Genomic DNA, 22,916 nt, shown 5'->3' on the forward strand with positions numbered 1-22,916 from the left:
TTTTGGCGGAGGGATACTGGTCACCATGCGTGTATGTATATAGAGTCGGTTACGGTGACGTCATACAATGATATCATCAAAACAGTGTTCAGGGGTTAGGGCTATTTCAGACACGTTTCAGAATGTTGGGGCATAGGCAGAAGTTCTTTCAGTGGGAGCGGAATGCAAATAAGGCTACCTAAATAGTGAAGAGGACGTTTACATACAATTACACTGTAGTTCCTTCTTCAAAATCCCCGCAAACTATTCAGGATACGTAATGATTGGGTTGTTGGAGGAACATAATTCACAATGTTTTTATATTTGGTATTCACCGTCAATCTCAATTTGAGACTAAAACCACCGTCAAGATTTTTTTTGGAGATGATGAAACTAAAATGACAGGTAGTGATGACACCACAACATTTCACAAATGGTCACTCCCGTATTGTTTCGATTTTACCAGCACTTGCGAAACCAGACGACTGAGACGCCGTTTTCTTACGCGTCAAGTAGGACGTCTTGCTCCTTGTCCTGTCGTACACAACCGTTGGATTCCGCGAAAGATCAGCATATCATTGAAAGTCGGCCACGTAACGTACCATGATGGCGGTTTCATGTTTTCTTTCAACGTTAATAGTCGCCATTTTGACAACCGTTGCGACAGGGCCATACACAGCGGCACATGCGGACACAGGCGGAGGTGGGTTCTTTCTGTGTGATATATACATTTGCATGTTTGCCATTTCTCAACACATGGCGATGTTTTGAAAGGCTGAGCCTGTTGACGTCTGAAGACATCTGACAATACATTCAGCTGTGAACTACCCATGTTCAACATTCTCAGCAAGAGCGCAAGAGCAAGACTGATACTAGTTGCCGGGCATGGTTATGTTCGCGCTTTTCACTAGTTCCAGTCGTCAAGTACCCGCGCTGCTCTCAGTGTAAAACGATACAGAACAAATATAAGAGATTAGTGGAATATGAATATCTTTTTCAAGGTGATAGTTACAGAAGACAATGAGATATATCAAATGTAATTGTACACTTCGAGTGCCTTATAACTACTGAAATCTACAGGTTCAAAGCGGAACCAGTGGTTTAACACCCACGGTCGCGACAGTTGCAGCTTTCACAGTATGTAAGGGCCCTGTCACACTTGTGCGTATATTCAAGTGCGCGTGAGTTCCGCAGTAACATTTTTTTGTTTAAGTAAATTTTGCGGGGAGAAAATTTGTTTTCTACGTTGGCCCGCCGTTGAGCAGTCTAGTTATCGAACCAAAGAAATAACTTCTTCGGCTCCAAACTTAAGCTAAACCAAAACATGTTAATACGCAACTCATGCGGGCTTGTATATACGCACAAGTGTGACAGGGGCTTTACGTTAGTTGACTTGAATTCAGTTCTATCCTAGATGTCTCTGCAATCATATTCTCCAAATGTGTGCTATCATTTGCACCGTATGGTTACTCCAGACAGAGGTAGCTATATAGGTTTCGAGGGGGGGGGGGTGGCTAGGAGTGGCCCGGATTTTTAACGCTCCCTCCCTCCGAAGCGTTTAACAACCCAGCCACTCCTAGAATTGCTTGGAGAATATGTGGCTACGGCTTCGTGGCAAAATGGCGTCTTGCCTACATTTTTGTTCCGGTTTTATATTTCAACATTACATATTAGTTTGTTTTGTCACCGCTTTATTTGCTCCACTGAAAGACTGTTGGTTCCGGTAGATCCTGCATCAACAGCTTCTTTTTGCAAAGAAGTATATTCTTGAATCTTGATACGTTTATATACAACATTCCCCAAGCTAAATCATTCTCAAGTTCACACTTATATTTCTCTAGTACTAGTGTGAAGTCGTTTCCATCGTTATTTTGTTTTCCTCACAGACGAAGCGGACACCACTCTCCAAGTCAGAGTGGGAAAAAACAAGGTCGACGTGTCCCTCGGTGGCTCAGTTGTTCTCCCGTGCAACTACTCCGTCCCTTCGGACGATGTCCAGCCTCTGGTCAGCTGGTGGAAGGACAGAGGTCCTGTCCTGACCAGACGAATCGTGTACGAGCACCAGGCGGCGAGGTTCAGTAAGGGGTACGGGGGATGGGCCGGGCGGACGGCCCTGGTGGGACAAGCGTCGCTGGAGATGTTCAACATCACTACAGACGACGAGGGGAGATATGAGTGTGAGGTTAGGGTGCCTCTGGTATACGGCGCTGCGAGAGATTACATTTTACTGTCTGTACTGGACGAAGAACACGGAAAAGAGGACACTGTACTACACAGTGAGTTGTTCAACTTTTCAACATTTTGTTCATTTTGGCACAAAGTTGTAACAAGTTCGGTGTTATCAAGTTATTTTATTGATATAAGTCCGGTGTCTATAGATATCAAGAATGCCTTAAACCGCCTTTTTAAAAAAATAAAAACTAATTTGGACAGCTAAAATGGTTTCGTAAGCACACAGTTCATACGAATTTATTTCATATCCAAACCTACGGTGGCCCAAAGGTACAAATTTATTCCGATTTCATTTTCTGCGGGTATTCTACTTCCTGTGGGCATTTTCATTTTCGAATTCTGTGGGTATTTACTATTCTCCAAGCAGAGGCTTCGATCGAGAGGGGTAGTTTTGTCCGGGATTTTAACGTTCCTCGAGAGGAGAGGAACGTTAAAATCCCGGACAAAACTACCCCTCTCGATCGAAGCCTCTGCTTGGAGAATATCCTTTACATAAAGGGATCTCGAGACAGACCCTAAAAATCGCGGCCACTGCTAGACCCCGACCGAAACCTCTGCTTGGAGAGTAGGTATTTACCGGGAAGTTCTTGTTTTTTTCCACAGGCCGTACGGTGGTGATTGCGACTATCGCTGGTGTGTGCTGTCTGCTGCTGGCTGTGCTGCCAGTGACGATCGTGAGTCTTCGTTACAACAGGAGGCTTAAAGGGAGTTCGGCGGGACAGCTGCCGGATGGGGGATCAAGTCATGCTTCAAGTGGAGAAAAAAATTGATCAGACATAGCCAACCTCTGTCAGAATTCTGTCGAAAATCTAACTTAACATGTGTAACGTCTATCGTATGTTATGTACGGGCTTAGCAAGTTGTGCGACAACTTGAACACTTAGTATATAACCCTTTGATGTTGTAGGGATGAATAAATGATGGTCTGAGTTTTTTCTCCTCCATTCGTTGTGATTTCGTCGCTAAGTGTACTTAAGCGAATAGTTGCACGGTGGCGTTGCTGAATGGTGATTTCCCAGTCTCGCTAAAACTCAGGGTATTCCCCAAAGTAAGATGACGAGCGTGTAACACCTGAGTTTATAAAAGGGGTCACCATGGCCTGTTTGCCTCCTGTTATGACAGTCGTTCTCTCTTTCTGTATTTTCCTATCCGGTAAGTTTCTAAGTTGATTCGTATTATTGACTACGTCGCATCGTTTGTATTGGCTACTGTATGTGATCAAATTTAAACATTTATTGTATACGAGGAAGTGCCGATTATATCTGGTAGCATTGTTCACTTGGGGTTTTCCCCATGATGCTTCACCTAGGACAACAGGATGATTACGGCATTATGCATGCGTCAAAAAGCACATTTCGGTCTCTTTGTGTATATCATATTGCATACCATGTTCACTTACTTTCAAAGTCTATTCATGTTTATATGTCTTTTTTTGCGTCTAAGACAGTGTATGCTTTTGTGCTTTGATATTCCCTCCCCATAATGCTTACGGGAAAACTGGTGCTAACCAATTCAGATGTTGAGATTAGTTTGTTATAGCCGGTTCATGTTGGATCCTATCGCTGACGATCATATTTCTGACTAAAGGCATATCGCCCCCCCCCCCCCCCGTCTTAATTAAAGCTAAATCGTGTACAGGGTGACGTAGTCTCTAAAAAGAGGAACTAGTAAAGAACTCTTCCGTTTACCCCAGCCAATGCTTGGATATCTATTCATTTACAAACTTTCTTGAAAGTAGAAATGTCATGATGATTTCGACTTCGATCCGGTCTTTGATAGTTTTTCATTCTTTTCTCTTGTTTGTCTGAGTTAGCAGTGCAGTTTAAGTTTAACATAGCAGTCCTTTGTTTACCGTTTGCGTATTTTAAAAAATGCCTTGTCTGATCTAATTATCAATAATCTGAACTGATGTTTGGAACATTGCTGTCATATCTGCGTTGTACGGCCCCATCCAATGTGGTCAGTAAAAACCATTAATATGTTTTAAAAACAAAACAGCGGCGAAGTCAGCCATGAATGGCGGACTGATACAACTGAAACCGCAGCACAACGTCACGGCGAAAGAGAGCCTAAACGCGACTCTCACCTGGGAGTTCACCGTTCCACCCGACATCGACGTCACGGAGATGAACGACATGACGGTGTGGGCGGAGAAGAGAGCGTCCTACTGTGAGCTCATGTCGGCAGGGGGAGTGTACCACAGGTTCTGTTACGGAGACTTCGTCGGAAGGGCTGACGTGGCGGTGACGTGGTTTCCGAAACACGACAACAGAACAAGAAAGGGGCAGCTGGAACTTGTTCTGACCAACGTCACCCGCGAAGACATCGGTTGGTACGAGGGAGAAATCAAGCTCCACGGGCAGGACATCAGGAATGGCAAAATCTTCCTCCATGTCACAGGTCAGTTTTTATCTAAAGCCACGCTGATTTGATTATATGGATGACACCCGCGTGCACACTAAGAATCCGTCCGTCCCAAAAAAACTGAGTTCGCGACCATAATGTAGATCGCACAAAGAAGCTACAAAATGAGAAAATATATATCATATATTGCAAAAAAAATATTGAAAAACGGATACTGATGTCGTAGAATTCAAGAGTCAATTCCAATGTCAAAGAAGAAGATGTGAACACAAATAAAGCGTGTATTTTTTGGTTCACCATGTTCTTTGCGTTCCATCATTTGTTCAGTTGGCATACAAAACAAAAAAAATGACTAAATAGAAAGGCCGACAAAAGGGCCTAAAAAGTCGTCAAAAAGAGTCTGCCTGGAGAGTACTTCAATTTAAAACTTAAACTTTATAGTGAAGGCAACTTTTTTTTAGTTTCAGTACCATCTATTTCATGTAAGACACAATAGGTAATACAATCCATATGGTATTGTTAATTTTTTTTTCTTACCCGGCCTATGCCTCTTAATAGAGAACTGTCCCGCGCCCTCCGGTGTGGTAACTGCTGTATCTCCAGGTCGGTTGTACCTTTTCTTTAATTTACTTGACAGTGTATCTATACTTTTGTGTCTTTTGTAGTTGTAAAAGACTCCATATGTCGTGACAATTAAGTATTACTATTGCTTCTGGGCGCTTGCGTAGCTTATCTTTGTTAATTTGTTAAATCGTTTTATTACATCCAATATTAATTTTTCATTTGGATTATCAAGCACGCCCTTAGCATCGTTGCGTAGGAAATGCAAATAAGTAAGAGCCATAGACCTTTTCACGAATCAAATTGCATGCTGGGAGACGCGGGGCACTATGGGTATCGTAGGCTCAAGCAACATCTTTACCAATGTTTACCATGACTCCACGTCTAGATCTGAAAACTGTGTCTAGTCTATGTTGCCATGGCAATAGTTTTTTCCCCGGTGTGCTATACCCATGGTGCCATCATGGTGCCATGCGTCTCACAGCATTCAATGGTGTACATGAAAGAAGGGTTTGCTGCTTTTGACGTCGTGTTTTCTGTTGGTTGTTTTGTTGTTGTCTCAGTGTCTTCACGTTGTTGCTGTGACGGCTTCTCTAAAGGCGTCGGAGTTGGTCTCGGCATCGGGCTACTAGGAGCTGTTCTGGTCATTTTAGCTTTGAAACTCAAAACGATGTACAGTGCCTACCAGAACACAACGGGTAACAAGACTATCCTTACTTTTAAAGCAAACTCAACAGCCTTGCCGTATGTAAAGCAATTTTTAGAATAATATTACTACCTGTATCATAATGTAAATACAAAATGCACCCAATGTAAAAATGTTATTAAGATGAATTGATAGTTGTTTATGGTATGTAAGGCTGATTTACAGAAAAGCATGTTTAACGTTCCGACTTCCAATTAAAAGAAATAAACAATTGTATGTTGTCGTTTGCAGGTACCAGGTAGTGAAGGACAATGGTAGCATCAGTTGGTTGCGGTCACCGCTGCCAAGCGTAAAATACGTACCGACACTGGCTGTCGGGCAATATCCTAACGAATTAAGTAACGAAGTGCCCATAGCTGTTCTACGATTCTCAAGTAGGTAACAAAAACTTATCTCGGAAAGAATGATGGAAATATCGACAATTCATAGGCACCATTTGTAACAACTTCGTTGAATAGAGAACATCAACATGTGTAATGCACTTTTGTAAGCATAAAGCTAATGACCCTTAAGCTCTTTCAATAAGAAGAGTTTATATCGACTGCTGCAAGATTATCCATATCGAGTTTTTTAAGAGGCTTGTAAGAGTTCTTAGATGATTCATCTTCTGCTTAAGACGGTCTTTTCCTGTAGTCTGTACTAATAGTATCAAATATTCACCATCGATATAAATGCTATTGCAGTTTATCAAACTCTCAACATCAGCCCATTATATACGTATAAAATAAATTTTGCTGAGTTAATTGCCTTTTAGTTTACGTTTATCATTTCTTCTACTGGTTGGCTTTACCAACGTTGTTTTCAGTTGATATTTTCAAATCTAACAATAATCAACTGATTAACATTTCTTTTCTTACTTGAATTTCTTTTAGTACTTGAATTTGTATTAACCGGCGCGGCTTACGTTATCTTAGATTTATTTAAAAAAAACGGTTGAAAAATTCAACTGGGCTTTACAACACTAGAAATGTCCCATGCAAAATCTAGCGTCAGTATCAATAAATAATGCTCATATCTAACAGTTAGAGATTGCAAATGTTTTGCTGCTTAGTTAAATACCTTCAACTGTAACCCATTCTGTAAAGTACTTTAAAATTTGGTTTACCATTCACGCACTTTAATGGATCTTTATCTTCGCCGAGTACTTGTACTCGGGGGAGATTATGTTTTCGGTTGAAACATCTGTTGGGTGGGTCTGTATGTATGTCAGGAGTATAACTCAAGAAAGCTTCAATGAATCTTTATGATTTTTGGTAGGTGTGTAGCGGTTGTGCAAAGGAAGGTCAAGTTCGAAAACCGTTCACCTGGCGTATTCTATCAGTACTCCAGCGGAATTTGCGTGTTTTTGTGTTTGTATGTAGGCAAAAAAAGTGACGGAAACGTTGATGGATCTTTATGATTTTTCGTAGATCAGAAGCGGTTGTAGGAACGAAGGTCAAGTTTGAAAATTATTCATCTGGCGCTTTCCTGCAGTACTGCAGCGGGCTTTGTATTTGTGTGATTTGTATGTCGCCAGCATAACTCAAGGTGCTGTTGACGGCTGTGCATGATATTTAGTGGGTAGGTAGTAGTGTCAAAGAGGAAGGTCAAGTTCGATAATGGGCCTCCTAGCGGATATTATAGGTACTGCAGCTGAGTTTTATAGTTTGAGGTCGAATTTTCTGGAGGTGCCAGGCTCATGATTTTTCAGTAATACATAGAGTCTGGAACAGGGAATGAGTGGTGTAAGTTTGGGCCCCCTAGCGGATTTTGTGGACCTACAGTTGGCGTTTTTGTTGAAACATTTGGAGGCGAATAACTAAAGAAGGGGTTGACGGATTGTCATGGTTTTTGGCATGTAGATAGCTTAGGTAATGTTTTACCTAATCAAATTCATATTATGAAAAACAGGGGCTAATTTGCATAATAAATGAGGAAAGTTCATTAATCCGCTTAAAGTTTGTGGTCAAATTTTTTGCAGGTGCTATGGTTATGATTTTTGAGTGGTAGATAGATCTTGGGGCAGGGAGTAAGTGATGTAAGTTTGGGCCCCCTTGCAGCTTGCCTTAAACTGCAGTTGGCCTATTTGTTTGTAACTTTTGAGGAGAATAACTCAAGCAGTGATTGATGGATTAGTCTTGTATTTGGTATATATGTACCTTAGGTGATGATCAACATAATAATATGCTCATTATGCAGATCATGACCTACTTTACGTAATCATTGAGGAAAATGTATAGCACTGCTGCACCATAGTAGCGGCATGTGATAGTACACATCTGGCGTCCAGAATCTAGGTCAACAGCTGGCGTCCTGAATATAGGTCAACAGCTAGCTTACTACCTGGGCGATTGAAAAGAAAGGACTAAAATGTATCTGTTATGTTTGGTATGAAGATAGCTAGATTTAAAAGTGAATCTGATGATTGACGTAAGATGATAATTATGCCAAACAGGACCTAATTTGCATGATTAATTTTTTTTTTCAAAATCCGCCGAGTTCTTTTTTTGTGCGCGTTTATATGCATTTAAGTCGTATTTTAGTCTTTGTGAAAGCTTGTATCAAGGTATGCATATTGTTCAGTTACTAGGGCTAACCCGTAATAGCCTTAGCCTTTAGGTAGCCCTGGCTGTACTTATCTACAGCCGAATAGATAAATCAGAAAAATTCTTATTACCTGGATGTCTAACTGTCATTGACATTCCATGAGAGGACTTTCAGACATGTAGCATATCAAGCCACTGAGAAAGAGGGGAACATTGATAGATATTGTTTAAGCAAATAAAGACTTAAATTGAATGGTCGTTGAGAAAAACGGCTATGTAATGCCATATTGGTAATAGGCGGTAATTTGGTACTTGCATCTGTCGGTACAATTCATATTATTTGGCGAAGATATGAGGTCGTGGAACTCTAGTTAATAATAACTTTATTGAAAATTCATGCCCGAAGGCTAATTGCAAGTTATTAACGTACTTTAGATAAAAGTAACAGTTTAGTTGTTTTTACAACAAAATGTATATTTTTTGGCTCCAGGGGCATAAAAGGACATGATTTTTGTATGAAGAAATACAAGAGAAATTTAATTTAGATGCAGACATACAGAACTTGTATTGTACAAAAACTGGACAATTTTGTATTGAAATACTCGTACACGGCATAGTATTTCTCACAACTGTAGGTATGTATGGTGCCTTAAGCTGGAACGTCGCGTGTCAAATATTTATCAAAATATACAATCAAAAAATACAGCGTGTAACAATAACATAACTGCAAGCGTCCAGATTCTGATTTTATGGTAAGATTTTTTGCAGTTCTCAGGTTACTATTTATTGATTACTAGTCCAAAACGCTGATACAATGTAACACATAAAGGCGATATCTAATCACCAGAAATGCCTAATACTCCTTATTCTTTTGTTACAATTCACATTTGCAAATAACATTTACCAACAATCATTTCAGTATAATCTGTAACATTGCCAAGAAAGATATGTGGAACAGTGACCGCACGTCACACCGAAGAGCTCTCTTTAACATGCTACACACGACAAATGTGATCTCCAACGATCACAGGAACACAATCCTGGCAAATCTGAGTGTTTTCGCGGGTCCCTGGGAGCTATTTATTTGAGTACGTAGTGAGGAACCCAATCTAGAATACGTTGAGATGTTGAGATTTCCCGAGATCAAGCCCTGCGGGCGCTCTAAGCGCGGAATCCCTTTGGGGGCAGGAGGAGCGAAGGGGCGCGGGCGAGGGTGGATGTTTCAGGTACCCACGTTGTTGATTCACGCTCACGGGCTCGGGAAGGTATCTGAAATTCGGACACGAATTCGACATAAGCAGATCAAAGTTCGCGGACGGACGTCCTGACTGCTCGGGTGCAGGCTCCAGCACAATCAGCGGGGCGCGTACCGTTTCGCCATCCCTGTTTTCCAGCAGCGCTGTTATTCCGCACAGAACTATAAAGATCCCCCCGCCGATTAGAAGAGGTCCGACCAGTCGAAATTGGGGTGGATAATTTGTTCCCCGGCCAAGGATGTGGACGTTATCGGAGTAACCTACATCTGGGAAGAAGGCCTCTTGTATTCGGCGAACCCGGTCGAAATCCTCCGCCGATTCCTGGTCTTCATTCCGCGTGATGTTGTTGTGGTTCTTGTTTGTCATAAGAAAGTCCACTTGTAAGAAGTCATAACTAACCATAGACATCACCGTTCCTGCTCCGCACGCTAACACTCCCAACAGTATGCAAACTGTCGGTAGAGAACAGATCTTAACTGTACCCTCCTGAATGATAACAGACCTGAGTCTTCTCTGTCTCCGTCGCCTCTCCCGGTCACGTAACTCGCTAATCTTTCGTCGCCTCTCCCTTGCTGCTCGCGTGCCTGCTAGAGCGCCACGGGCTGCGAACATCCTACCTGATGACTGCTCTGCTGCCGCGACTCTCTCTGAATTCTGAAGACACTGCGTGCTGCCGTATCGCGCACGCTAGGCGATAACAACAACAACGTGAGAGAACTACATCCATTGATGCATCGCACGCGTCGCTGGATAAGGCGGGATGACGAGTAGGGAGACAGCCTCTAATTTGTGAATGATGGGTTCATCACTACCAGGGGACACATAGGGATTAAGTCAGACATGTTAATACCTTTCGACCTCTTTGGACATGACAGGGGTATAAATCACCCCAACCTTTCTGAAAAAAAATGACTTAACACACACATCCATATCACAAGATCTAAACACGGTGCGCGTTTAGATTAGTACAGTATATACACTACAGTCGGCTAGGAAAAGACCTATTCGAAACATGTACTCTGGGTGCTTTGAATCCACGCAGCTAATAAAGTTAATGGAGGCTGACCAAGCCAAGGGGGCAATTAACGTAATGACGTTATGAATAAATGTAAATTGCGTGGTCGTTCTCAAAAGACAGGTTGTTTCAATGATTGGTCTCATCTATTATATGCATGGCACAGGAGGTGTACGGAGCGTATCCAACCACATGCTTTTGATCATATTTCTCTCAAGTAAGAGGGGGGAGAATAGAATGATATTGCTTCCTTTCATTTACGGCCTGACCCCTATATGCGGAAGATAGTATACTTAACACTTAGTGTATTCGTTTGACATTTTGGCATTTCGACCCAAAGTCAAAAGGACACCAAGCTTTTTAAGGGCCTATGACGTGAATACAACACTCTCTAAACGATCAATTCTCCCTGTCACCTATTCGAGACGGAAAAGGTCGCCCAGCCTTCAGTCTTTGTAGGACATATATAATTCCCTTATTTGCATAGAGCCTACTGAGTAGGCCTTCTTCACTGGCCGAACTAGTCTTTCTGCATTTTTCATGGGTAATTTTCATTTCAGCAAAAGGCTCGAGCTGACTGTGGCACAAAATAACTATCCAAGACAAGTCTTCTTCGCCTTTCAATTTAAAAACCGTATGTTTCTTTTGTTTCTATACTTACTATTTGATATTCACGACGGCACACACTCAAAGTTAATGCGATCTAGTAATAATGATTGAATGCGAAGGTACAATCTCTGAATCTTTGCAGAACAGCCTATTTAAGAGCATAGGAGAACCCGGTTTACAGTTTCATCGTTAACGTTTTAGCCTAATGCATGTTACTTGTGACGTAGATGTATTATGTACATTACACAACCAACCTTTTCATCGTCTAGGTTCACCGTTAATAACTACGACTTAGGAGGCGTCAGCTCAGGGATTACGCCATAGCGTGCATCCAGAATGATTCCTGAACAGCAGAATTTCTGCTGTTAGAATGTTGAACACAAAGCGTTTAATGAGCAGTGCAGATTTTTGTACTTTACGTAGCCAGTTAATCATAGCAAGCAAAGACTGGTTTAGATTGCCTTTCTTCCCACGCACCATCAACTAGTGGGGCAAACTGCCGTGCCACGTTGTTCAGGCACCAGGAAATGTCGTTCATAGGGTATGCTTGGCGTATAGATCAAACTGGAAACGACACTGCAGATTGCGAAGAACCGCCAGGGGCAAAACACGTCTTGCTTAGCAGGCGCCGCTCGGGCGTAATGGGAAAATGTGGTCGTTACTGCATTCCTCGGGAGTATCATTATCTCCCAAGGCATATACATCATCATCACCCTAGAACTAAAGGGTATAACTTAATTACTAGTACTACTATTTCTCAGCATTTCTTGTTTGTCAAATTTACCACTAGATTTCTTTATATATAGTAGCCAAGCAGATCTAGAATTGTTCAGAATATTTTGTTGCAGTATCTCCGGTTGCAAATGATGGCTCAATTATCTAGAGCAGGTCATTATCTGTAGCTGTCTAATTAACTTTACTTTTGAGAGATGTCGGCCATTCGGGGAAAAGACCCCGTGGGATTCTACTATTTATTTTCTAGTGGAGAAAAGGTTGTAGATTAAGAAAACCGAAATGATACACGTATGCCACCGAAGGCCACTGAAGGCTACACTTAGGTCCCCGATCCGTCAAAAAACAAATACCATCTGCCCAGCCCCCGTCCATGCATCTGGGAACTTGCAAGATAAGACCCATCCATCCTTCAGACGATAAGACGTGCGTCGAATGTTTTACTAGTCATGTAGTAAAGAGCGTTGTCATGCACTTTCCATGCTAACCGCCATGTTGGTGTCCTCGATTTGCATTTCAGTGAATTGTAGCTCAAGGGTACAGCGTTTTTGCGAATCTGCAAGTTTTATGTATCCTGTATTTTCTTACAATAATGTCCAGCACCCTAGGCCCTGTACAATGACTTTTTGAGTATCTGATGATTTTGCCTCATACCAGTACTATATAAGAAGTAGTAAACAGTGTTGGTACACAGGTCTATTTAGAAGAAAGTAGTCGCGAACATTGAAGCCACTCCTGGAAGTACCAAATGTTGCTCCAATATCACGATATCGATCCTATCGCGTCTCCCTTGGTGCAGATTTTTTTTTATCCCTGTCAGTATGGAGTATTTTATTTTGAGATTTTTATGTTTAGCCATAAGTATGGCTAAACATATTGTTTTCTCTCATGTTTCTTCTTCTTCTCCTGTCAAATCTTCAAATCGATTCATCTCTGTCATTTTTTGACCAAATGACCTGAAATTTGGTACAGAGGTAATGTAGGCAAAAGCCAATGTGCGTTCTTTTCCTTTTTTTGATATTGACCTTGAAAGTGATTTTATTGAGGTTTTTAGGCTATTTTTAGCATATCTTGGCCTCCTGCGCCCTGGTATTTCAACCGAATGACCTGAAATTTGCTGTATATGTGGCTTGAACAAATATTTAAAGGACTACATTCCCATTTTTGGCATAAATATATTCAAAACGATTTATTTTGGGCTTTCTTTACAATATTTGCCACTTCTGTCACTTTCAATACTACATATGACCTACAGGTCATTGACCCGAAGTGCCTTGCACCTGGCCAAGCTGGAAGTTTGCTTACGAGGAGGAAAGACCGGACATAAACATTTAACGTGATTATCGGGAAAACACCATGTTCCCTTAAACTCAGTGGTTAAATTGCAGTTTAGGAAATTTTATAACAGAAAACAAGTTAAATCAATGATTTTGTGAATGTTTATTCTAGCATTAGTTATTCCAGATATTTTCAAACTCCAAATTCTTCAACACAACACGGGAGATCGTTTCTCCTCAGACTGGCGCGACACTCCTGTCAAAATTGATTGATGATCTCTCTCTGCCGCCGACTTCATACATGATCAAAGGCGGGTGGTAGGCGGTGCGCGGGGAAACTTAAACATATAATGTAGCGAAGTGTTGCACAAGGAATTCTCACGCTGAGGGGTACATGAAATAATGCTTACAAAATAGACCTCTATGAATCGGGCTACATTCAGCAATGGTAGACGGATTCGGGGCATGCCGCGCAAAACACATGGTCTCACTGGGGACAGGCGTTTTGGTCCCGCACGTTGTCGCAGCGGTGCGTCGCCGCTACGCGATCGAAAGCACGCCGCTGTCTGTCTCGGACCAACACGCGTCTCCCGTGATGTGTAGCGTCCACCACCAGGCCTTCCTACATGTCCTACGTACGGGCGTATGGATCGTAGAATTCGGCAAAAAAGGAATGATTAGGCCAGTAGAGTCAGTCCCCGGTAAGGTCAATGATTCGCCCCTTTGCGCTAGCTTGTAACGTTAAATGAATGTACCCTCTGGTGGCCAAACTTCACTGACAAACTTTCTCCCTATTATCATCATGAGCTTGCGTTAGTCTGGTACTAGTGACTATTATGTGCCGGGAATGTTTATCTATCGCACGCCTTGGAAGGAAGTTCAACCATGATAAATGGTCGGCCGTTGCGAAAATTTGGAATCCAATGCTGTTGATTTTCGTGATTGAATCTGTAAGAAAATATATTTTCATGTCGTTCATGTTTTTGGGACGGACGCCGGGACGGGGTGAATTTTTTCTATCATTTTCGTCCCGTTAGTAATGCAAATCGAATCGTGTTGCACAAGAGGCAAAACACTAAAAACGTGGGTCTTGTGGAGTGTTTTGGAGCGGGAAAATGCCGGATATTAGCGGTGCCGAACAGTGTACATCGTCGCGCGCGGGTGACGCTCCGTCAAAACAAATCCGCTGGTGGTCTAGCGCGGCCACCGAAAATAGGCAGAAACACACAGGAGGACTTAGCACCTTCGTTTATGAGGGCAATTGTGAAAATCTTTTGTTACAAATTGTTCGAACATTGAAACATTTGGATAGATGGTTTGAAACTGTTCTAAATAAAGAGATTTTTGTGTAGTTACGTTCGAAATGTTTCCAACGTATGTGAAATAAGTTCAAACATGTTATAAGTTTCAATTCTAATTGTTTGAACACTTTAGAACTATTGTGACTTAGACATTCTTTTAATCAAAATAGTTCAAACATATTACAAATATTATATTAAAACCCTCTCGGTGACTTTGAATTGACTCAAATATGTTGTTTTTGGTCATTTCCTTCGTCTCCTGTCAAATCTTCATATGTATACTATGGAAAACTTCATTCTTCCCTGGGGTTGATCTTTTTTAATTCAATTTTGAACTGGGTTGATTATGCGCAAGAGTGTAATTTTTAGCGGATATTTTTCGACTGGTTTACATGGAAATGGCACGGAATATCCCATTCTTGCAAGGGGAGGATTCTTTAATTATTTCTTTCAATTTTGAGCTGGAATGATTATGAAAAAGTCCATTTTTTAGCAGAAGTGTATTTGTTAATCAATTAGTGGATATGGTGGGGACTGGTCCATATTGTGTTGAGGTGCTACTGGAAGACTCAATTTTGGACTGGGGTGATTCATTTTTTAGTGCAAGTATTTTAGAATGGTCCATTGTTATTTTGGGAGAGTCCATTTTTTGCATGGCGAGGAGTATGGCTAAACATGCTGTATTTTCTCGCAAATGTTGCCTTTCTAGTTTACCTTCCTTTCTGGCAGTTGAACCAATACAACAATGGCAGAATATGGCACCCCGCCCAAGCAGTGCTCCGCCCTGGAAAAAGACGACTATGTGATGCTAAAGGAACGTCCATGCAAGATTGTTGAGTTGAGTACATCCGAGCCCGGAAAGCACGGTTCTGCCAAGGTAGAGAACTCTCGTTTTCGCGCTAGCTTTACTTTCGTGCTAGTGTGCTCTCGTGGAAGCAAATTTCAAAATAGCGCCCGTTATTGCGGAATGGGGTCTCTATCGATCTCTGCCTGTAAACCGTGTCTTATGAATACAGTTTCGATCCCAACACCGAAACTCGGCGAAGGGATATAGATGGAAAACAAAGTTAGAACTGTATTTAGTTAGCTTAGAGAACAAGGCATTGTAATGTCCTCAACTACGGTATACAGACAAGTGTGAAAGTTCATCATGTTACCTAATTGAATATTTTTGTTTGTTTGTTTGTTTTTTCCAGGTTACCTTGGTTGGAGTTGACATCTTTACCGGTGACAAGTATGAGGACGTCCTACCTGTAACAGAAAACATGGATGTCCTACGAGTCACCGACTATTGGGTCAGATCAGACCGCCATCTGAACACACAGAAAACCCCTACGTAGGGGCACTAAACACACGCATGCAGAGATAAATGCACATCCCAAACGCGCTCGCGTACCCCAACGGACATCCACACATAGGCTCAGACACGTGACACAAAAGTGTTGAACGACTAGTTGTTTAGGTAATCTAGGTCGTTACAAAACATGTTTTCATTAAGAGATTTAAAGAATTTCTATCTATCTATCTATCCATCCATCCATCCATCCATCCATCCATCCATCCATCTATCGATCGATCGATCAATCGATCTATCTATATCGATCTATCTATATGTATGTCATATGAATGTTTTGTCTCAATTCTGTCACATAATAATATCAAACAGCTTAGATTCGGAGATATGGTAAACGCTGGAAACGCAATGCGAAACGCCATGCGGTACGTGGAACGCTAAAATAACCAAAAATTCATCAATCAATCGCACAATTAATCATCTTAAGTAGTATATGTCAAAAATGATAATGCGGTCCTTTGGGTAAGTTTTTAATTAACAACTATAACATATTTCAGATCCTTCAATACCACGGCAGGGGAATCCAAAATGTACGTTTTTTTTCTTCTAAAAATGGCCACAAAATTCAATAAAATCATTCTAAAGATCCGTATAAGCTATTTCCGGGTATGTACTCACTCTACCAGCATACCAAATTTCAGCTCATTTGGTCCAGAGACGACTGAGATGAATCCCTTTGAAGATTTGACAGGAGGATGAGGAGTAGGAAAAGAAGGAAGCATGACCAAAAAAAAATACATTTCACTCATACTGTAGTGGGGGCCAAAAATAAAATGTGTTCAAAATTCTCGACAAGCAAGGTATATAGTAGAGTTTTATGTCAGATCTGGTAACAGGTATGCTTAGCTAGAACACCACTTTTAACCCTATCTAGACTGGGGGTTGGGGGAGGGGGCTAAAAGTACCCGCGCCAACTTTCACGTCGTATAACTGCCTAAAGGACGTGTGCTAGGACTACCAAAATAAGACTTTTCTTAGAATTTAGTTGACGACTATTCTATAATAATTATGTAAGTTTATGATGTTTTGTGTCGCCATGGCATAGTTTACAAATTCACTTATTCCGGTTTGAACAATGAGGTAACATCATCAATACAGTGACATCAATCACTATATATGTATTCCAAATCCAGGCGTTTTGTATATATTAAATCATAGATAAATATTGTGATGCTCAGAAATATTGATGCCTAAATTATAGCATCATCAATACTGTGATACAGACATTGTAAATGTGTATCTAAACCATGTCTTCAGTAATAACAAATTACTGCTCTGTTCATTATACTCAATTACATTCATATATATATAGCACCGGCCCCTCTAGCTTTGTCCTGCCACTTGCTACATTAGGTAATCGTGCACCACAACGTGTCTGCTACACCTCATGTTCACCTTATCTGAAGGTAAATATGCTTACCCGGTCTTTTGGACAAATTCTTTATTTCCGGTAACCCACTGAGTCAAGTTAGAGACTAGCCTTAGACTAAAGTCATCCTTTACGTTTCCATGAAGGGAAGTGGAAGGTGATTTTGTGGTATTTTGACCATCTTTCAAAAACTGTCTTTTCTATGAAGAAGCGATGTGCATCCTTTTCTCGTTTCTCCATCCTGTTATACTCGTCGCACTCTTTCTCTGCGTATGTGATGTTGTCACTGTCAAAGTAATGGTACGCCGCCGGGTAGGCATTCGGATCCCTGCAAGCAATAACAACATCTATATGGTTAACGAAAACCCCGCTTAAACGACTTGAAGAAATTGACATTGTAGACAGGTGACCACTGTAGACTTGTTTTTGGCCATTGTGGAAACTGATGTACATGAGTTCCTAAATGTTACCTCAATGGCCAGGTGGTCGTTATGCAGAAGTGGTCACTGGTACAAGTTTGACCGTAATACACGGACGTACAAATGGCAAGTAATCATATAACATCGATATCGTTCGTTCGTTCGTTTTTCGTTCAGACTCGTGGCACAAGGGCAGCAAGCTGCTTGCTGTTTTAGTAGCAAGGTATATTTGTACAGGGAGGGGTTGCTATCCTTTACCGTTCTCGAATTCGGAGCGCCTTCTCGAACACGGAACTCCCATTTTACGTCCCTTCCGGAAGATGGGTGCATTCCCTACCGCGATGCTCTACCCAGGATTGACCACAACTATAATGGAACCAGGAGCTCCACTGAGAGGCTGCTACCCTCCCATATAGAATATCAAAGAGAATTCCGCCTGACCTGCAGTTCTCTCCATTACTCATGCCGTACACCTTGACCTGATCACACATCTCTGTAGCCAGGATCATTGTGAACCAGCCTGTACTCAGCCAGAGAAGGCCGCCCTTGACGCGTCTTAAGTCCAGAAAAACAAGAAGAATATTTGGTAAAGATGATGAGGATAATATCTTATTTTGCGTTAATACTTTATTTGCTGTTTACGAGTACACACTCAGACACAAATACAAATACACACTTAAACATTCATAAAAACACACATGAACACAAATACACACACAAACAGAAATTGCACAGATTTAAAGAAAATATCAACAAAGGTCCAGACATTGTTATACAAATCAAATCAATGGTGAAGACAAGAACATGTTTACCTAAACCTTGACATACTACCCACAATGCATTTTGCTGTTCATGCGTACTTTGAGTCGTGAAACTCCTTATTATAGGGCTTACTTACCTTTGTAACCCGGTCTCATTATCAAACAGCTTGTGAGAATACAGCATTCTCTCTGGTGACAACATGTAAAACTCCACGTCCTTGGAAACCTTTGTCAGATTGAATAAATGGTTGTACGTCTTCCCCTTTCCGTTTGTCCTCATGGCATCGTCTGGACCCCATACTACCAGTTTAGACCGGTTTTCTTTCGAGATGATTTGCGTGATTTCCTTAAAGGCGAATTCAAAGCTGCTGTGTGTTACTATACGGACTGTAGTTCTTTTCCCGACGTGCTTTTCAAACCCGTTAACAGGAGAATGGTTCATGCGTATGACACACTCGGCCTGGTCAATTTCTGCTCCGGCCGTGTGGTTCAGGACATGTCCAGAAGTGGACACCAGGGCACACACACCGCAGTGTAGCCTCAATGCCTGGGGAATAACACAATAGATATACGTCAATGAGAGTAATCCAGGTAATGAGATATGTAAGATGATAGTTACTAAAGCAACTGGATGGATTTGAACGTTTCCAAAATCTATCCAGTTGCTTGAGTAAGCATTGCATACAATAGATATACACTTTGGAAAACGACTTAACTTTCCACCAACGCAAAATATCAAGACTGAGTGTATTTCAACCATTCTTTAGGATAAACAAGGACCCGGCTGCTCAGTACCCGGCATTTATGTTATGTACGCGGTACAACTACGAACACATATGACCTTTTTAATACTATATAACATTTACTAGACGCATCGGACGCGTTCTCACGCTGCTGGAAATAATTAATGTAACCCTTGTTTTTGTAGTCCGTGGAAGTGTGAACTCGTCTATTGCCAACTCTTTCTAAGTTCATAAGAAACTGCTAGGAGACCCCGACTTTTACCACTTCTACTTTACATTACACGCTATCTGTCACCGAAAAATCAAGACTTCGTGCACAGCATGTCCAGGGCAAAACATACGGAAACTGAAAGTTATGCTGCATTGCCAAGGTTAGCCACCAGGAGGCCTAAACTCGACGTCGACCTCTCTGTTTACAACACATACGCACAAGCCGAATCTCATAACAAGTCATATGCCATACTTAATTTATACTTGCAGAAACACATACATACACAAAACACAGACAAACAGAGCCCAAAACTATACCTCGGCTTTTCATGGATTGGAGGTAACAAAACTGTTCACTTCGCCAAATGCTGAGACAGTAGCAGACAGACTTACCTCTCTATCTTTCAACACGTTGACGTATCCACTGAGCGGGTTGGTGACATTGAACGGTGCCGGATGGACCGGACCAGGCGGTGCAGTAGGGCCGTCGGTCGTGTTTGGAATGTTGGTCTGGGCTTCTGTTCGTGGTGAAAGTCCTCCACTCGGTGCAGGACGACACAGCGGCTGGGGTTTCAGGTCCCCGAGATACCAGTACGTGTACACAAAGTGGCAGAGCGTGAATCCCAAAACTAGTCCACTCAGGAGAGTTGTTTTGCCCTAATATGTAAAGGACATAATGAAACTTGAACTGTGATTGGTTTACATGGAATTGCAATTTGAAATGAAAAAGAAACGATAACAACTGAGTTGCTGTCAATCCAGAAGACCTGTCCTCAGCTTCATGGACACTGTCCTCTCCGAAGTGGAAGAAGTCAACCTGCTAGAACTTACAATCAGGAGAATCCTGATTTGGTCACATCATAGAGACAAAATGTCAACTGATGCTGGAAGACGACTAGGCCTGGTAAGAAGAGTCTCGACATCATCTAAGTCCGAAACAAAAGCTACCCTTTACAAAAGCATGGTTCGGTCTTCAATGGAGTACGCCGCAACTGCATGGATGGGAGCATGTCCAACGTCCCCTAGTTTGCTAGACGCCATGCAAAGAAGGGCAATCAAGATTATAAACTAACCTCAAGATTCACTGGACAGTATCCAGATCCAACACCTAGAACAGCGGTGAAATGTTGAGGCCCTTACACTTCTGCACCGGATGTAACGTTACCACCAAGACGCACCAACACTAAACAACCTACTACCTGAGCCCTATGTTCATCGCCGAGAAACTGGCCTATCAACATCCCAACACAGTGCGGCCCTAGAACCAGTCAAGTCATCCTCCTCCTGACACAAAAAAACTTTATCCGTGCTACTGTTGAGTTATGGAACTACCTTCCGCAGGACATTGTGAACACCAGGGACTTACAAGCAAACGCCTAACGTTACCTCAGCGCCACTCGTCAGCGTCATGTATAGTAATTCCTGCATAGCACTGCTGCTAAGCTGAGGTATTGGCAAATAGCATAGATAAACAAAATGATAAAAAAAGATAACTGAAACTCTCTTCTTCTTAAAACTCCTGTTCTGACATGACATAACAGAAAGCTTTTTATCCTGAACATTTGTTATGCCTTTACCAATACGTACTCATTTAAAGTTTTAAGTGTTAGTTTATTTTTTGTGAACGATACATATCACGTATCAGCACACGGCCCAACGGACAGAATATGTTTTGAACTCTGACCCTGTACGACAGCATTCCTTGTGACGAGAGGTTTTACACATCAAGGAATCATTTGAGCCAGTAAACAAATACAATGACGGTATCTTTCCAGTGAAAATTTCCATGTTACGACATAAGGCCCTACAGACACCACAGTATCTCATTTTCTGTGTCTAAAGCTTCTAAAATCACTGTGGGCTTTTTTTAAAAAGTAAAGTCTGCCCATTCCGAACTTTCCGACACGGAATCGGGCGCCGTCCAACTCTGAGGCTCACTTCGCCAGTTGACCTATATTCAGTAGATTGTATAGTAGACAGGGTAACATCACTACCCACCCACCCCTCCCGAGAAAGTTTTGGTTTAGCTTCCTGACAGAGGCCCGTTTATTGAAGCAATAAAAAAATCACCGGGTTAGCTTAGTTTGCCTGGCGGGAATAGAAGTTCACGGTACCGAGAAAACCTAGCCTACAACCCTGGGAGAAATTGGTGACCAGGGGACTGGTCAACCGTGGTTGTATCGGGGAAGAGTCAGTGTCCGTGTAAAGCCCACATCTGAGTGACCTCCGACCTCCAAAAAACAAACCTTCTAGTTAGTAAATACCCTACATTGACTATTACATGCGTTAGTGCTGACTCGTCACAATGGGTACTCACCTTGTTGTAGTTAGACCACTGAACCATAATGGTGAATAGTATGCGACAAGTGGCAAGTAGCGTGACACGGTTGACTCCTGTATCAGACAGGGGGTGGCACTTGTAACCGGTTTACAGACAACTATTGCCACGCAGTTCAATACTCGGTTTGCCGGATACCCGTTATCAAATGCGACCCGTCGAACACTACGATCTTGTAACTGTTGGTAGACATGCGATGCTTACAACACAGAAGGAATTGTCCTCGCTATCCTGGTACTCGTTGGTTCAGTTCAGGTTATCATGTCCTTTGTGGGTGAAATCTATTTATAAGTCCGTGTCGAATATGTCCGACTACTCTTTCCTCGCCCCAGGCGCTAACTGACCCACTTTCCTCAAAAGAATAAATAATTATAAGATTAGAAATCAGCTCTTCTTTTTTGAAATTATTTCTTCTTTCCTCACCCCACCCATGTAAAAATGAGTACCCAGCTTCATTTAAGTACCTGTAGTGGCATGTCTGAGGATTCAAAGCCAGGACCTCTAGGATTTGGCACAGACACTCTAACCGTTACGCCAACACAACGTCACAATATTGGAGTATACGGATGAAAACCTGCTGTTCCAACTTTGTCGTCATATCTAGTAACCACTAAATGATTCGCAGTACACTCGAACCCGCAGACAACTTTGATAGCGCCATTTTTCATTATCTGTTCTATTTTGCCAGGCTGGTATCCAACATGGCGCCGATGCGTGACGAAGCTGTTTTTCGAACATTCGTGAAAAAAAATGATAGTCATGTGATCATGGCGTTATCCAGGTCTGCCATGTTGGTCGGTTGAAACGTATTTCACACAGCTTCAACTTGTTGCGCTACGACTTGATGTTTATCTTGAAAGTCGATACGCCCCAAGACCGTAAGTTGAGCCATCAATTTACCACCATCCGACTTAGTCATAAATGGCAGTAGAAGAGACAGGTTGTAGAAGAATCACGCATTAATTTGCTGTAAACATATCCTCCATAGCGTTACAGTACTACTTTTGTATCAGAAAACTGTGGGGTCGGTGTGTGATTACCGAAGCCAGGACCTACATTATGATCTGTCGATAAGTGGCTGTCTTCAGGTTTTCCACACGTATACGGTCACCATTATTATGATTAGCACATATGTTGTCTATCTACTCTAATATTTTACACGTTT

The 22,916-nt window shown here is 41.9% G+C and overlaps 3 protein-coding genes across 3 annotated transcripts; 2 read left to right on the forward strand and 1 right to left on the reverse strand.

The window, feature by feature from the left end:
* The first annotated feature begins 347 nt into the window (after window positions 1–347).
* Window positions 348–2,997, forward strand: LOC136432109 (uncharacterized). The gene is made up of 3 exons (XM_066423121.1): window positions 348–682; window positions 1,866–2,255; window positions 2,815–2,997. Exons 1-3 carry the CDS (start codon window positions 583–585, stop codon window positions 2,979–2,981), a joined length of 657 nt encoding a protein of 218 aa, XP_066279218.1. The 5' UTR covers window positions 348–582; the 3' UTR covers window positions 2,982–2,997.
* Window positions 2,998–3,178: 181 nt separating this feature from the next.
* On the forward strand, window positions 3,179–6,958 carry LOC136432702 (uncharacterized). Its single transcript, XM_066424170.1, has 5 exons — window positions 3,179–3,363; window positions 4,210–4,611; window positions 5,134–5,178; window positions 5,700–5,834; window positions 6,074–6,958. The coding sequence occupies exons 1-5, from the start codon at window positions 3,306–3,308 to the stop codon at window positions 6,082–6,084; spliced, it is 651 nt and encodes a 216-aa protein (XP_066280267.1). The 5' UTR covers window positions 3,179–3,305; the 3' UTR covers window positions 6,085–6,958.
* A 9,366-nt stretch (window positions 6,959–16,324) lies between these two features.
* Window positions 16,325–21,978, reverse strand: LOC136432704 (alpha-N-acetyl-neuraminyl-2,3-beta-galactosyl-1,3-N-acetyl-galactosaminide alpha-2,6-sialyltransferase-like). Its single transcript, XM_066424172.1, has 5 exons — window positions 21,731–21,978; window positions 19,807–20,070; window positions 18,598–19,007; window positions 18,141–18,254; window positions 16,325–17,608 (listed from the first exon to the last, which is right to left on the reverse strand). The coding sequence occupies exons 1-5, from the start codon at window positions 21,755–21,757 to the stop codon at window positions 17,404–17,406; spliced, it is 1,020 nt and encodes a 339-aa protein (XP_066280269.1). The 5' UTR covers window positions 21,758–21,978; the 3' UTR covers window positions 16,325–17,403.
* Between the last annotated feature and the right edge of the window lie 938 nt (window positions 21,979–22,916).

The sequence above is a fragment of the Branchiostoma lanceolatum genome, chromosome 4 (assembly GCF_035083965.1).
Source record: "Branchiostoma lanceolatum isolate klBraLanc5 chromosome 4, klBraLanc5.hap2, whole genome shotgun sequence".
In the NCBI taxonomy this organism is placed as follows: Eukaryota; Metazoa; Chordata; class Leptocardii; order Amphioxiformes; family Branchiostomatidae; genus Branchiostoma; species Branchiostoma lanceolatum.